This window comes from Nelumbo nucifera, chromosome 3 (genome assembly GCF_055504915.1).
Source record: "Nelumbo nucifera cultivar China Antique chromosome 3, China Antique-T2T, whole genome shotgun sequence".
NCBI lineage: Eukaryota > Viridiplantae > Streptophyta > Magnoliopsida > Proteales > Nelumbonaceae > Nelumbo > Nelumbo nucifera.
The window spans coordinates 25,661,005-25,673,825 of NC_142651.1; the positions used below are offsets into that span (position 1 = coordinate 25,661,005).

General features: G+C 43.7%; 2 protein-coding genes and 1 pseudogene across 3 annotated transcripts in view; all 3 read left to right on the forward strand.

Moving 5' to 3' along the window:
* LOC104594717 (Transducin/WD40 repeat-like superfamily protein) overlaps positions 1 to 2,372 on the forward strand; it is an 82,966-nt gene extending 80,594 nt beyond the window's left edge. For both annotated transcript variants that reach the window (XM_010255192.3, XM_010255262.3), the window contains exon 21: positions 1,837 to 2,372. In XM_010255192.3, the coding sequence (XP_010253494.1) occupies positions 1,837 to 2,215 (379 nt within the window). In that variant the 3' untranslated portion in view covers positions 2,216 to 2,372. The remainder of the gene's footprint in view (positions 1 to 1,836) is intronic.
* Positions 2,373 to 7,995: 5,623 nt separating this feature from the next.
* On the forward strand, positions 7,996 to 8,622 carry LOC109114912 (uncharacterized). The gene has a single exon (XM_019198381.1). The coding sequence runs from the start codon at positions 7,996 to 7,998 to the stop codon at positions 8,620 to 8,622; it is 627 nt and encodes a 208-aa protein (XP_019053926.1).
* A 2,927-nt stretch (positions 8,623 to 11,549) lies between these two features.
* LOC109114968 (xanthotoxin 5-hydroxylase CYP82C4 pseudogene) lies at positions 11,550 to 12,590 on the forward strand (annotated as a pseudogene).
* The last annotated feature ends 231 nt before the right edge of the window (positions 12,591 to 12,821 follow it).

Below are 12,821 nucleotides of genomic sequence, written 5' to 3' on the forward strand. Positions count from 1 at the left end.
TGGTGATGGGAAGCGGAATGTGAGTAGTAGAAACATAATGAGAAATAAGGTGAGATGTACCACTACGTTTACTTTTCCGCAATGCAATAGGAAGATCGAGGTCAGAAGGAGGAGGTGCAGCCATAGGATCTGTTGACAAGGGTTGAACTGGAGGAGGGGCCGGTGCTCTTCTGTGAGTATACACTTGTGTGATTGGTGGCCTCTCAATATTAACCTGCACTGGTGAAGGCGGCGACAGAGATGGAACAAGAAACATAGGAAGGGGGTTCTTAATTGGAACTGGAAGTGGAACCATAGGAGTTGGAGAAGGGACATCAGTATTCGAGAAGAATGGAATGGACTCAAAGAAAGTGACATCAGAGCACACAGAGTTAGGGTTATAGCACTTATTACCTTTTTTGGGTTCTAGAGTATTGAAGGAAGATGCATTTAGTAGCATGCGCATCTAACTTGTCTAGACCAGGCCCTAAATTTTGAATAAAACAAACACACCCAAAGACTTTAGGGGTAAGAGGAAACAGAGAAAGAGTGGGAAACAAGATTGGGAAAGGGAATTGTCTTCCAAAGATGGACATGGGCATCCGGTTGTCGAGGAAACATGATGTTAGGACCGCATCACTCCAAAAACGCTTTGGGACATTCATATTAAGCATAATGGACCAAGCAATTTCAAGTAAGTGTCGGTTTTTACATTTTGTCTTTTGCCAATCTTTATAACATGCTTGTTTTGCTTTGATTATACTTTAAACATTTCAGTTCCACCAAGTCTCTAAATCATTTTGCCATTTTCCTTCAGATTCTCCTGAAATATTTTTTGCTACTTATTTTTCCTTCAGTCTTCATATTATTACTCTCTTCTATTTACTTTCTACTATCATCAGTCTACCAATTTTCCTTCTACCAAATCTACCCAAGGTTCATAGTATAATATACCTCTGTATCGGCAGAGGTGTATTGGTACTTAAAAACCTGCACTTTTATTTTTTTTTTTAGTTTTTTTTAAGTTGGTTTTTATATGTCTTTTTTATTAAAAATAGGGGAAGGGGTTTTTATCGATACATCACCCATTCTCTTTTTCCTTGTAAGGAAAAAACCTATTTAACTTAAGTCTGATCTACTTTTAAATATTAACCATTCTTTATAAAATTTGTTGAAAATCCTCAATTCAGGTACCTAAATTTGCATTTTTTGAAGTTTTCATTTAGCCCTTAGGGAATAATGGGAAATGCTTAGTATGTTTGAGCAAAATTTTGAACCATGGAAACCCCCACCACCCCACCGTGGCTGGCACCAACACACACACACAAACAAACAAACAAAATGTCATGGGTCTACTGGATAAGGCATTGGAAAATTCAACTCGATTGCATATTGAAGGTTTCAAGACCTTGTTTGAGCGAGACTGCTTGGATTCAATTTTTACAAATAATAAGATCCAACTAGAAGTTGCATTGATGAACCTTGAATCTACGAGTTCTTGGTATAAAATTTTATATCTTAAGTAACATTCTGTGAAGTCCCTTGTTAATGGCAATTTTTGGATTGGACTTGGGTCAATCTGAATTCAATCCTGGTTATCGTCCAGGGCTATTGTCTTGATCAGAGTGGATCCAGATCATGACCAATCCCTTTACACCTCTTTCCCATGCGTAATATATGATGTTTATATTGTTTTTGCCCATTCAATTTAGTTTGCTGGCCGTCCTTTTTTCCCAACTAATTTTTAAGCATTAGATGCCACTTAAAATGTTTTTCCTTTTGTAACTGAGGTGACAAATTAAACTTAAAATGATTTTTTCCTGATTTTCTTTTATCATGTATTTGCTTCAACAACAGGCTGCCCTCCATCTGTGAATATGTTACAGAAGAGAAGTGTAGCCATTGTTCTTCACCAGTTCCATTTGAATCTTCAGAAGTTGCTTTCTGTAAAGGTGCAGCAGGCGGAGTTGGCCAAAGACATAAACTAGCAAGGTGTACCATATCCATGCGGGTTTGCCCCACTACCCCACTATGGTTTTGTATATGCTGTCAAAGGTGGGCTTCAAAATTGGCGCCTCAAATTCTTTTTAGCATGTCTAAATCTCCTTCAGAATGCAAGTTTTCTTTAGACGTCAAGTCTTGGAATCAACTTTCCTTAAAACCCTTTTGTCCTTTTTGTGGGATTCTACTACAAAGATTACAGCCAGAGTTTCTACTCTCGGCGTTGCCGGTGTAACTTAAATTTTCTATTTCGATTCTTTTATATTATATATTTTTAACATAATGGAATATTCCAGATCTGCCTCCCCACCATGTAGTGGGACCAGAGAGGGTGAAAGGGCCAGATTTTCATACCATACTTTTAGTTAAGTTTTGTTATTGAGTTGAGGTTAGTCATTGATGTGGTGAAGGGTAAACAAAGTCGGTATTAGCTGCACTTGTTGGCTGTGTTGATGGCTGTTTAAACAATAGTAATGCCCCAGGTAAATCATGCCTGCGAAGTGAGAGATTGAAGTGGTTGTATAGGCCATATACACTTATATGACCAACGTGGAACATTTTTATTGGTTAAAACAGCTCCTACATGAGTATACACTTGATGGCTGATGAAATCGGGTTCAGTGCACACAAGACCGTGCTCACACCGTTTGCATGGTACCAAGTACCAACCCGAGCCTGGCCTGGGCCTGAGCTTAATTCGAGTGCATCAAATTACAGGGTGGGCTAGGCTCAGGTTGGAAAAATTGAGCTTGACCTAGGGTTTGGGTTGGATTTGGGCCTTAAGCCTAAATTTTAGGGCTGGGCCTGGGTTGATTATAAACCTGGCTCAACCCGCCCGACTTGCACTCTTAATTGGGAATATCTTCCCATAAAAAAATACAGGTATGGAGATTTTCAATGCACGGTGTAAAAGGCTGTGCGAACTGTGTGGACAGTCTTGTGAGTACCAAAGCTGATCTCATGGCTGACCGTAAGCGGGGTGCTATTATTGGTTATCCCACTCATTCAGTTCAGTTTCTTATGTGATTTTCTTTTATTCTCCTCTTTTTCTTCATTTTTTTTTCCGAGAGATGTATGTCTATTTCTTTCCCTATCGCATGGCCAATCAACGAGTCTCTTAACTTTTTCAATTCCTGAAAATCCCTCCACCCCGCTGACCCTTTCATTTTTCCACAAGGACTCCTGCGAGTACATGTGTTAAAGCCAAGTCCTCAAATAAGAGGGACTGGATCTGCTCCTCACATAAGGCACCTCACATGCACCTTACATGCACATCCCACCATGCATTGACAACATCTCCTGTGCTCATAAGTTATTATTAACGGGAGTTGTTCCCAATGCACGGTGGATGTGCATATGAGGCGCCCAATTGGGAGGAACAGATCCCGAGTGCTTTTTCTTTTAACATGTGGTTAGTTTCTCTAATGCAGGAAAAGGTATAGGTAAGTTTTAATTAGGGGTAGTAATTTGTCTTCATGTGTCCTGTTGTGTGTCATGTCAATGGAAGAGTATTGTTGACATGAACATGACATGATTAATTAATTGTCTCAAATTTTCAAATAACATAATCTGTTTATTACAACATGACTCATTTAGATGAGCCAACATGATTTTGACACAAACGCAAGGTAAATCCAAACGGACCAAACCTACTAATTTTGTATCATATTCAAGTCTTGTTTACATGTGCCAAATATTGCCAATTCTAACTTTAGATCGGATTTGAAAGTTAACTCTTAATCACATTTCTAACTCCAACAGAAGTCCCAAATCCCAATATAATGACTTTCAATACTTAACATTGGTGTGTGCCTCATTTTGTAGATGAAGTGGGTTTTTAGTTCTAAATAAAAAAGGCTATTACCATTTACCCTATGTTAAAGATTGACCGAAACAGAGATCATGACTCTCTTCATAGTTCAACAGTTCAACCTCACTGGTGGGTTGAAAAATTGCTTGAAAGTAGCTTCAATAAGTAATAAAATGAGGAAAATTAAACTAAGAGGGTTTGGTCATATGCAAAGAAGACCATCTATAAGACAAGAATTGTAGTAATAAATTATTTAAGTGTCATAACTTGATAATTGATTGAATAAAACATGATGTCTAAATGGAATTCATGTAGCTGAATGTATATAATACGGCTTAGATGATTATAATGATGATGATGCCAATGTTCTATACAGCTCTGCATTTGGTTGCAGTGCAATCTTATTTGTACTAGTATAAATGCATGGGAGCGCTTGTGAAGAGAATACAAATTCTGGTTTAATTTTGTTTTGGATTTTATTTCATTATGCTTTACATCTTATTTTATTTCATTTGTATTACAATTAAATAAAATAAGGTAAATTTTGGAACAAAAAATAAATCAGAATTTGCACCCAAATCATTTGCACTGCAACCAAAGACAACCTTAGTGTTTCTTTCAAACGTCACAAAACTAACATCAGCCAACCCCCTGAGGATTTGATAAATAAAACCAGAAAATCATCATGAGGTTGGACTAATCATAAATTTTCCCTCGAAAAAATCCACTAAAACAGTTCTATGTCAAAGAAAGAGACAAATAGGGGAGATCACACCAGCACCCCACATGCACATCTCATCAGCGTGCATTGGGAACATCTCCCATACTTGTCATCATGAGATGTTCCCAATACACGATTAGGATGTGCTTTGATGCACATCTTTACATGCATTGGGAACATCTCCCGTACTTGTCATCAGGAAATGTTCCCAATACACAGTTGGAATGTGTTGTGGGGCGCTGATGTGATCTCTAGCATCCTACATTCATATCTTAGACTGCATTGGAGAGTTCACATCTTCGCTCCACATGCACATCTCAGCATACATTGGAAACATCTCCCGTGGTTGTCAGGGGGAGATGTTTCCAATTCACTATTGGGATGTGTTGTGGGGTATTTATGAGTTCACATCTCTGCCTCACAATGGGCCACCCCACAACACATTCTCGTCGTGTATTGGGAACATCTCCCGATGATAGTACCAGAATCGATGATGTCATCATCGAGAGATGTTCCCAATATACGACAGGAATGTGCTATGGGGCGTTGTGGGGTGTTAATGTGAACTCGGTATTTATGGGGAACAGATGTGAATTCTTCCAGTGCACATCTTAACATGTATATTGTGGGGCATTCTGTTGTGGGATGTGCACAATGTGTGGCACTGAGATATCCCTAACACATAATTGGGATCACACTGTTGTGGGGCATTGTGGGGCACCCCATGTGTGGCATTGAAATGAAATCACATCAGCACCCCACATAAACATCTCATGTGGTTCATGCCTTCATGGTTGGAATGTGTTATGAGGTGTTGCGGGAATCAGCATAGCGTGCATTGGGAACATCTCCCGTTCCAAATAGGGTAGTCTTTTTTGATGGTCAGAAATAGAAACTGGCGTCATTAAGAAATAACTAAATAATGACCGCAAGAGAATGAAGCAATTAATGCATCCAAATAAATAGAGGCGAGGACCTCCGAACTTTCCTACCTTCTTCAGTCAGTGATGAAGGGCATTTTGGTCCTTCCACACAAATAGTGACACGTGGACGTTATCGACAACACAGTGCCAAGTCAATAGACCAGCTCGACAAATCAGCTAGGAGCACCTCGCACAGGCCGACCTCGACCTCGACAAGGCGAACTGGTGGTCTACTAAAGCCACGGCCGACCTAACCAGGGAGACAGCCGAGCTAAGGTGAGCTTGGGCAACCAGCGAGGTGAGCTCGCCTAACCGTTTGTGTGCCCCGCCCCGAGGGCGCCATTGACGTGGCCGTTGGAGCAATTCACTGAACCGAACGCCACAATCCAAGCAAGCAAGCCCCAACCGCCGCGGAAATCTCATAACTGACTCCCTACACGCCTCATATTGCGGAAACAGCTCTACCAGAAGCTCAAGAATGTTATTAGAGCCCCCTGAAAACCATAAAAAGGGTTCGAATTCACTTGGGGAGGTATGTGCACTGACACACTCAAGATCTCTCACATTTCTAAGAGATTTTCATACCGTCTTTCTGACTTAAGCATTGGAGTGTTCTCTCCGGGTAAACACTACTCGGGCACTCTCATCTTCTTTCCGTTGCAGCTTACTTCAGTTTGGACACCTAGACATCTGCTTGGTTGTACAACTCGGCTCTGCTAGATTGGAACCTTGTTCTAGTTGAATCATAGTACACGAGGGAGCGACCAGATCGCGCATCATCAATTGGCACCGTCTGTGGGAAATGCGGCAAAAAGCTAGGTTCCCTTCTTTTATTTTCTTTCGAAAGCCCACCAATGGCATCAAGTAAACCTTCTGCTAACAACAATGTCAATGGCCAAATCCTCACTATCACCATTGGCTAGATTGGCGTTCCCTTACACCCAACTGAAGTACTGGACAATGTGAACGTGCCTCCTGTTGCGGTCGAGCCCGCAACAGCTCCCGCAGTGGTTAACGTGCAATAGTTCAATGACCTGGTACGACGCATGCAAGGGATGACCGAATAACTCAGGTCTTGGGAAAATAGATTTGCCTTCATGGCTGGACAACAACAACAACAGCAACAACAGTGATTTCCACAAGTACCCCTCCAGTAGGTACCACGGAACAATCAACAAGTACCTCCAAACAGTCAACAAGAACCTCCAAACAGTCAACAAGTACCTCTGAACAGTTAGCAAGTACCTCAAAATAGCCAACAGGCACTTCCCTAGAACATTTGCCTGAACCAGCCCAACCATGACAATCCAGCTCGCCCACGAGTTCGTAGCCAGGTTCAAGTCCCCAACGGAGATGATAACCGAGATCACGTTGACGGTGCATCCCAAAATGATCAGTTCACAGCATAGAGCCGAGCTGAGGTTCCTATTGGGACCGATGCCGCTAGCACGACTGAAGGTGTTAGAAAGAAACATAAGAAGAGCAAGCACCGCGTTGACAAGAAAAGCCAGCTCGCCCCAATGAGAAGTGAACTTCAGAAGGGAGGAAACAACACAGCCACTAGCATGATGGTTTCCCTCTCTGAACCCTGCTACTTAACTCGGGAGACTTCATTGGCCCCTGCGATCCTTAAATCTCCAATGCCGAAGAACTTCAGGGCACTAGCCCTTGAATCTTACAAAGGCAAGACAAACCCAGTGGAACATGCCAATAGTTTCTAGGCTCTCATGCTACTTCATGGAGCCAACGATGCAAGTATGAGTATAGCTTTTTCGACGACATTGAAAGAAGAAGCTTGGCTCTAGTACTCTAGACTGGTCCCCAGTTCCATTAAGAATTGAGACCAGTTCAGCAAACTTTTCATCAACCAGTTCACTACAAGCAAGAGGCATTCCAAGTCAGCGACCTGAGCTGAAATGCCATGCAGCTTATCACAGCTAAGAACGGGGTACAACATCCTGAGCTGAAATGGGAAATTGAATTACACCCCCCAGCTACCATGGAAGAGTTTCTTGACATAGCACACCAATTCATCAAACTGAGGAAGCAGTGGGGCCGAAGTCCGACTTGGATGGAAAAAGAAAATGAGTTGAGGAAGAAGCAAATAACAACAAGACCAAGTGAAGGAGTAAATCCCCCAAACGGAGCAAGTCATTGAAAGGCAGGCGCAGTAGCTTGCCGTGCAGGAGGAGTAAGTCACCGGCCAAAGGTTCGAACAAGCGATCAGCAACACCACCCGCATACACCAGGATCTTCACCCTGCTGAACACTAAGAGGAAGGAGATTTTAATGCAGATCAAGTCAAATGATTATGTGAAATGGCCACCCAAGATGAAGGGGGACCCCACCACTTGGAACCCAAACAAATATTGTCATTTTCACAAGGACGTAGGACATGACACAGAGAATTGTTGGAACCTAAAAAATGAGATTGAAGATCTCACCAAGAGAGGATACATGAGGCAATTTATTAGGGATGAGCGGCGACCTGAAGAAGGAACGAGCAAAGAAGCGCCCTAGGCCAGCAGTATCCAGAAAGACTGGTCCGAGGGACCATTAACATGATCACCAGAGGTTCGATTGTTGCTGGCTACACTACTTCAGCTGGAAGAAAATCAGTTAGAGAACTAGAAAAGGAAGACAACAACCCGTTGAAGCGAGCTAGGAGGGAGGAGGTCATCTACTTCACCGAAGATGACATACGGGGGATTCAGTACCCGCACGACGATGTATTAGTTGTCAGACTACTCAGTAATGATTTCAGGGTCAAGAGGATCCTAGTTGACTATAGCAGCTCCACCAACATACTGTTCTTGGAAGCCTTCAAGCGGATGGAGCTCGACGAAACTGACTTGCAGCCTATTGACATCCCACTAGTATGTTTCAACGGCGAGGTAGTCTGCCCTCTTGGCAAGGTGAGAGTGCCAGTAGAGGCAGGCTCGCCTCTCCACACCGTGCATTTCGAACACGACTTTCTAGTAGTTGCCACCTTGTCCCCCTACAATGCAATATTAGGGCGACCTATCTTGCACGCTTTGCAAGCTGTTGTCTCGACATACCACCTAGCATTGAAGTTCCCGACAAACACTGGCAGAGGGGTGATGTGTGGTGATCAACTGGAACCCAGGAAATGCTATGTAGCGGCTTTGAAGGCAAAGGGCAAGATAGCCACCACCAGAAAATGCTGAAGAGTGAGCTCGCCCGATAGAAGAGACCATTATGGTCCCCATCTCTAAGATAGAACCTGGAAAGACACTACAAATTGGAGCTCGCCTTACGGAACCTGTGTGCTCCGAGCTGGTAAGTTTTTTGTTAAAAAAATAGATGTATTCACCTAGTCGGCTACAAAAATGCCCGACATAGACCCTAGACTTATAACTCATAAACTTGATGTTGACCCTATAGTTAGACCTGTCTAGCAAAGGAAGAGAAACCTCGCCCCGAAAATATTGCAAATAGAAGATAAAGAGGTGGGAAAGTTGCTAACAATGGACTTCATGAAATAAGTCCAATACCCAAGTTGGATAGCAAATCCAGTTCGGAAAATGTCAAGTGGCGTATGTGCATAGACTATTTGAACCTGAATCGAGCTTGCCCGAAAGACAGCTTTCCCTATCGGATCCCCTTCCGCCTCTAGGTAAACGACCGGGGGGTGTTGGACGAAGTCCTCCCCATGGAGGATCGACGCTCAACTTGGCACTTTTTTTGGGAAGAGCTTATTTCCTTATCAGCCGACATCATCAAAGTTAAGCTCACCATACCTGGGGATAAGAACAGAATCATTAGCCGAGCTAATAAAAAAAGAAAATATGCAGATGCATGACCTGACAACTGACCCACCTAGGCAACTCAGTCTCGCCTGAACAAGCATGGGCTCAGCCAGGAACTCCTCTATCTTAATCCATTCCTGGACGAGTAGCTGAACTACAACTTGTAGCTCGACATCTCTGCTCTCAACAACATTCTAGCAAGTACTATACCAGGCGGTGTCAACATCCCAACCTCCTTCCTTAGCAAAGAAAGAAGAATCTTTTCTTCCGCCCTTTAACCTTGTTGGGAAAATCGAATATCTTCCTCCCGTTGCGAAAGGGAAGGTAAAAGCAAAACGAGCCCAAAATCCTTTTCATCTGGACTAAAGTAGAGAAGGCCTCAGGGCTCAATGGGAAGCCCCAGTGGTGACACAAACTAATCAGCCCAACCATAGTTCAAACCCCTTTTGGGGCAAGCTAACCCAGCGACACACGATAGTCCCTTAAGACAACAGTTATAAATGGATGGAGAGGGAAGCGAAGACCAGGTGCCAACAATTCCTCGTTGACACACAACCCGTCTTGGTCGTGGTCCCAAGGGTAGTGATCGGCGGTAGGTGCAATCCTGCGGTATTCATTGGGAATTTCGTATCTTTGACATATACTGATTATCTCCTCCCCAGACAGTTGGGTTGGCTCAAACATGTTTATTACCATCTTGACCTCTTCCCTCTTTCCCACCAAAGCACCATCATAATAAACCCTGTACAAGCCCTCCCCTGAGTAGTTCGACTCACTATTCGACCTATCACCAGATAGCCTATGTTCAGGAGAGCAATGAGACATGACAGAAATCGAAAATACTCACCGAGAAGATGAAGGGGGACCAAGGATGACAGCAACAGAACTTAGATCAGTGGAAGAATGGAGCTCACTTTGGCAAATTGACTCCGATCACCAACTCACAAGCCACCAACCTTCTCCAAAAAATCCAAGAAGCAACAGTGTACGAGTGGGGACCTCGGCAGGGGCCCCATACTTATAGCTCATAGAAGACAAAATCGACGGCACGGATGAAGGCTACATCTGGCAGGGGCGCACAAGAAAGAGATCCAACAACGCAGACACAAGACAGCCCGGAAACTGCTAGAAAGAAGTGCACAGGCTCAACATTTGAGCGTTGAATTTGCACGCGCTCAAATTTGAATTTGAATGCGCACTCAAAATTAAAACGTCCACCAAGAGGTTGCGAGCTGAACTCGGGCGAGCTGGACCACCCACGAAGCAAGCGGACCAAATACCCTAGAAGAACCTACTCTCTTCACCATATGGACATTAGCTCGAGAGTGGGGGGCAATTGGTGAAGGGCATTTTGGTCCTCCCACACAAATAGCGGCATGTGGACATTATCGACAACACAATGCAAAGTCAACAGACCAGCTCGACATATCAGCTAGGAGCACCTCGCACAGACCAACCTCGACCTCGACAAGGCGAACTGGTGGTCTGCCAAAGCCACGGCCGACCTGACTAGGCAGACAACCGAGCTGAGGTGAGCTTGGGCAACCAGCAAGGCAAGCTCGCCTAACAATTCGTGTGCCCCGCCTTGAGGGTGCCATTGACGTGGCCGTTGGAGCAGCTCGCTGAACTGAACGCCGCAATCCAAGCAAGCGAGCCCCAACCACCGAGGAAATCTCGTAACTGACTCCCTACGTGCCTCATATTGTGGAAACAGCTCCTCCAGAAGCTCAGGAACATTATCAGAGCCTCTAAGCCCCTGAAAACTATAAAAAGGGTTTGAATTCACCTGGGGAGGTATGCGCACTGACACACTCAAGCTCTCTCACATTTCTAAGAGATTTCCATACCGTCTTTCTGACTTAAGCATCGGAGTGTTCTCCCCGAGCACTCTCATCTTCTTTCCGTTGCAACTTAGTTCAGCTCGGACACGTAGACATCAGCTCTGCTTTACCAAATTGGAACCTTGTTCAAATTGAATCACAATACACGAGAGAGCGACCAGATCGCACATCATCAGTCAGCACAAGAGTAAAGCCATGAATTTGGGGCGGTTCATGATCAATTTTCAGGAAGTAGTTGTATTCTTTGGGCTTGTTTTACTTTTTGCCTTCATCTTTTTCTGCTACCATCTAGTAGTAGGAAGAAGAAGGAGAAGGAGAACCAACAGCAAACCCAGACAAGCACCCCAACCATCTGGTGCATGGCCAATCATCGGCTACCTCCATTTGTTCCAGCGTTCATGCTCCAGCTGGGCATGCGCCTAGCAATGGTGGTGAGTAGCTGGGAAGTAGCAAAGGAATGCTTCACCGCTAACGACAAGGTCTTCTCCACTCATACAAGATACAACTAGGCCATGCCGGCCTTTGCTCCTTACGGGCCGTACTGGCGTGAAATGCGCAAGATATCCACAGTTGAGCTGCTGTGCCATCGAGAGCTCGACATGCTCAAGCACGTCTGGACATCGGAGATCGGCCTGTCTATGAAAAACGCAAAGTCACACATTCACATTCACCATCTTTTGTTTTGGGCATTCGGAGTCTTCGGACCCACCACCATCTAATGGCTCTGATTGAATAAACACTTAAGCTTTATACCATTTATGTGAATCATGCATGTTTTAAGTCTTTTGAATATGAATATGATTTATAGCTAGACAAATTCATCATATTAATATAATTTCTATGTATGAAAATTTAATTCTTGTCATAGTCAATTCATATAATAATTATATATTCTTTAGTTGTTTAACCATGCATCTAGATGTAATTTGAGTAATTAATGCATGCAGGGTCTCTCGTCTTAGGGGGTAGTGAAACTACAGCAGTAACTCTAACATGGGCACTATCCTTTAAAGAAGGCCCAAGAAGAAATGGATAGCCAAGTGGGAAGGGATCAGAACTTGGTGTATCTTCAGGCCATACTCAAAGAAGCATTGCGCTTGTACCCTGCGGCAGCAATTTCTCTACCACGCCAATAAGCCATGGAAGACTGCACCGTACGTGGCTGGCTTCCACATTCCAGCAGGCACACCGCGCACAGCTATTAGTGAATGTATGGAAGTTGCAGAGAGACCGGCCCAAGCATTTGGCCACACTCAGGCCAGATAGATTTCTCACAAGCCATGCAGCAGATATATTGATGTAAGGGGTCAACACTTCGAACTTCTTCCCTTTGGGTCAGGTAGAAGAGCGTGTCCAGGGATTTGTTTCGGTACCCAAGTGTTGCACTTGGCATTGGCTCGATTGATCCAGGGTTTCGGAGATGGTGGACATATATGACTCAAGGTATCGGACTAACTAACCACAAAAAGAACCCATTAGATGTCTTCCTCACTCCTCGTCTTCGATCCTCCCATGCTTTATGGGCATTAAGCACATGCACTACTGCCACTAGGGATCATAACATTATTTGTTTACTTAATTATCTTATCATGTAAAATATGTAGTTCATACTTATTAAAAAGTCAAGATCTAAACCTGATGGTCGAGCCAGGCTCGGGCCTACACATTTTCTTTTGATAAAGAGGCAAAGCCCAACTCGGCCCGTGAATAGGTCTAGGTGGAACCAAGTATATTTCTGGGCCCCACCAACTTTTTGTTAAAACCATTATTTATATG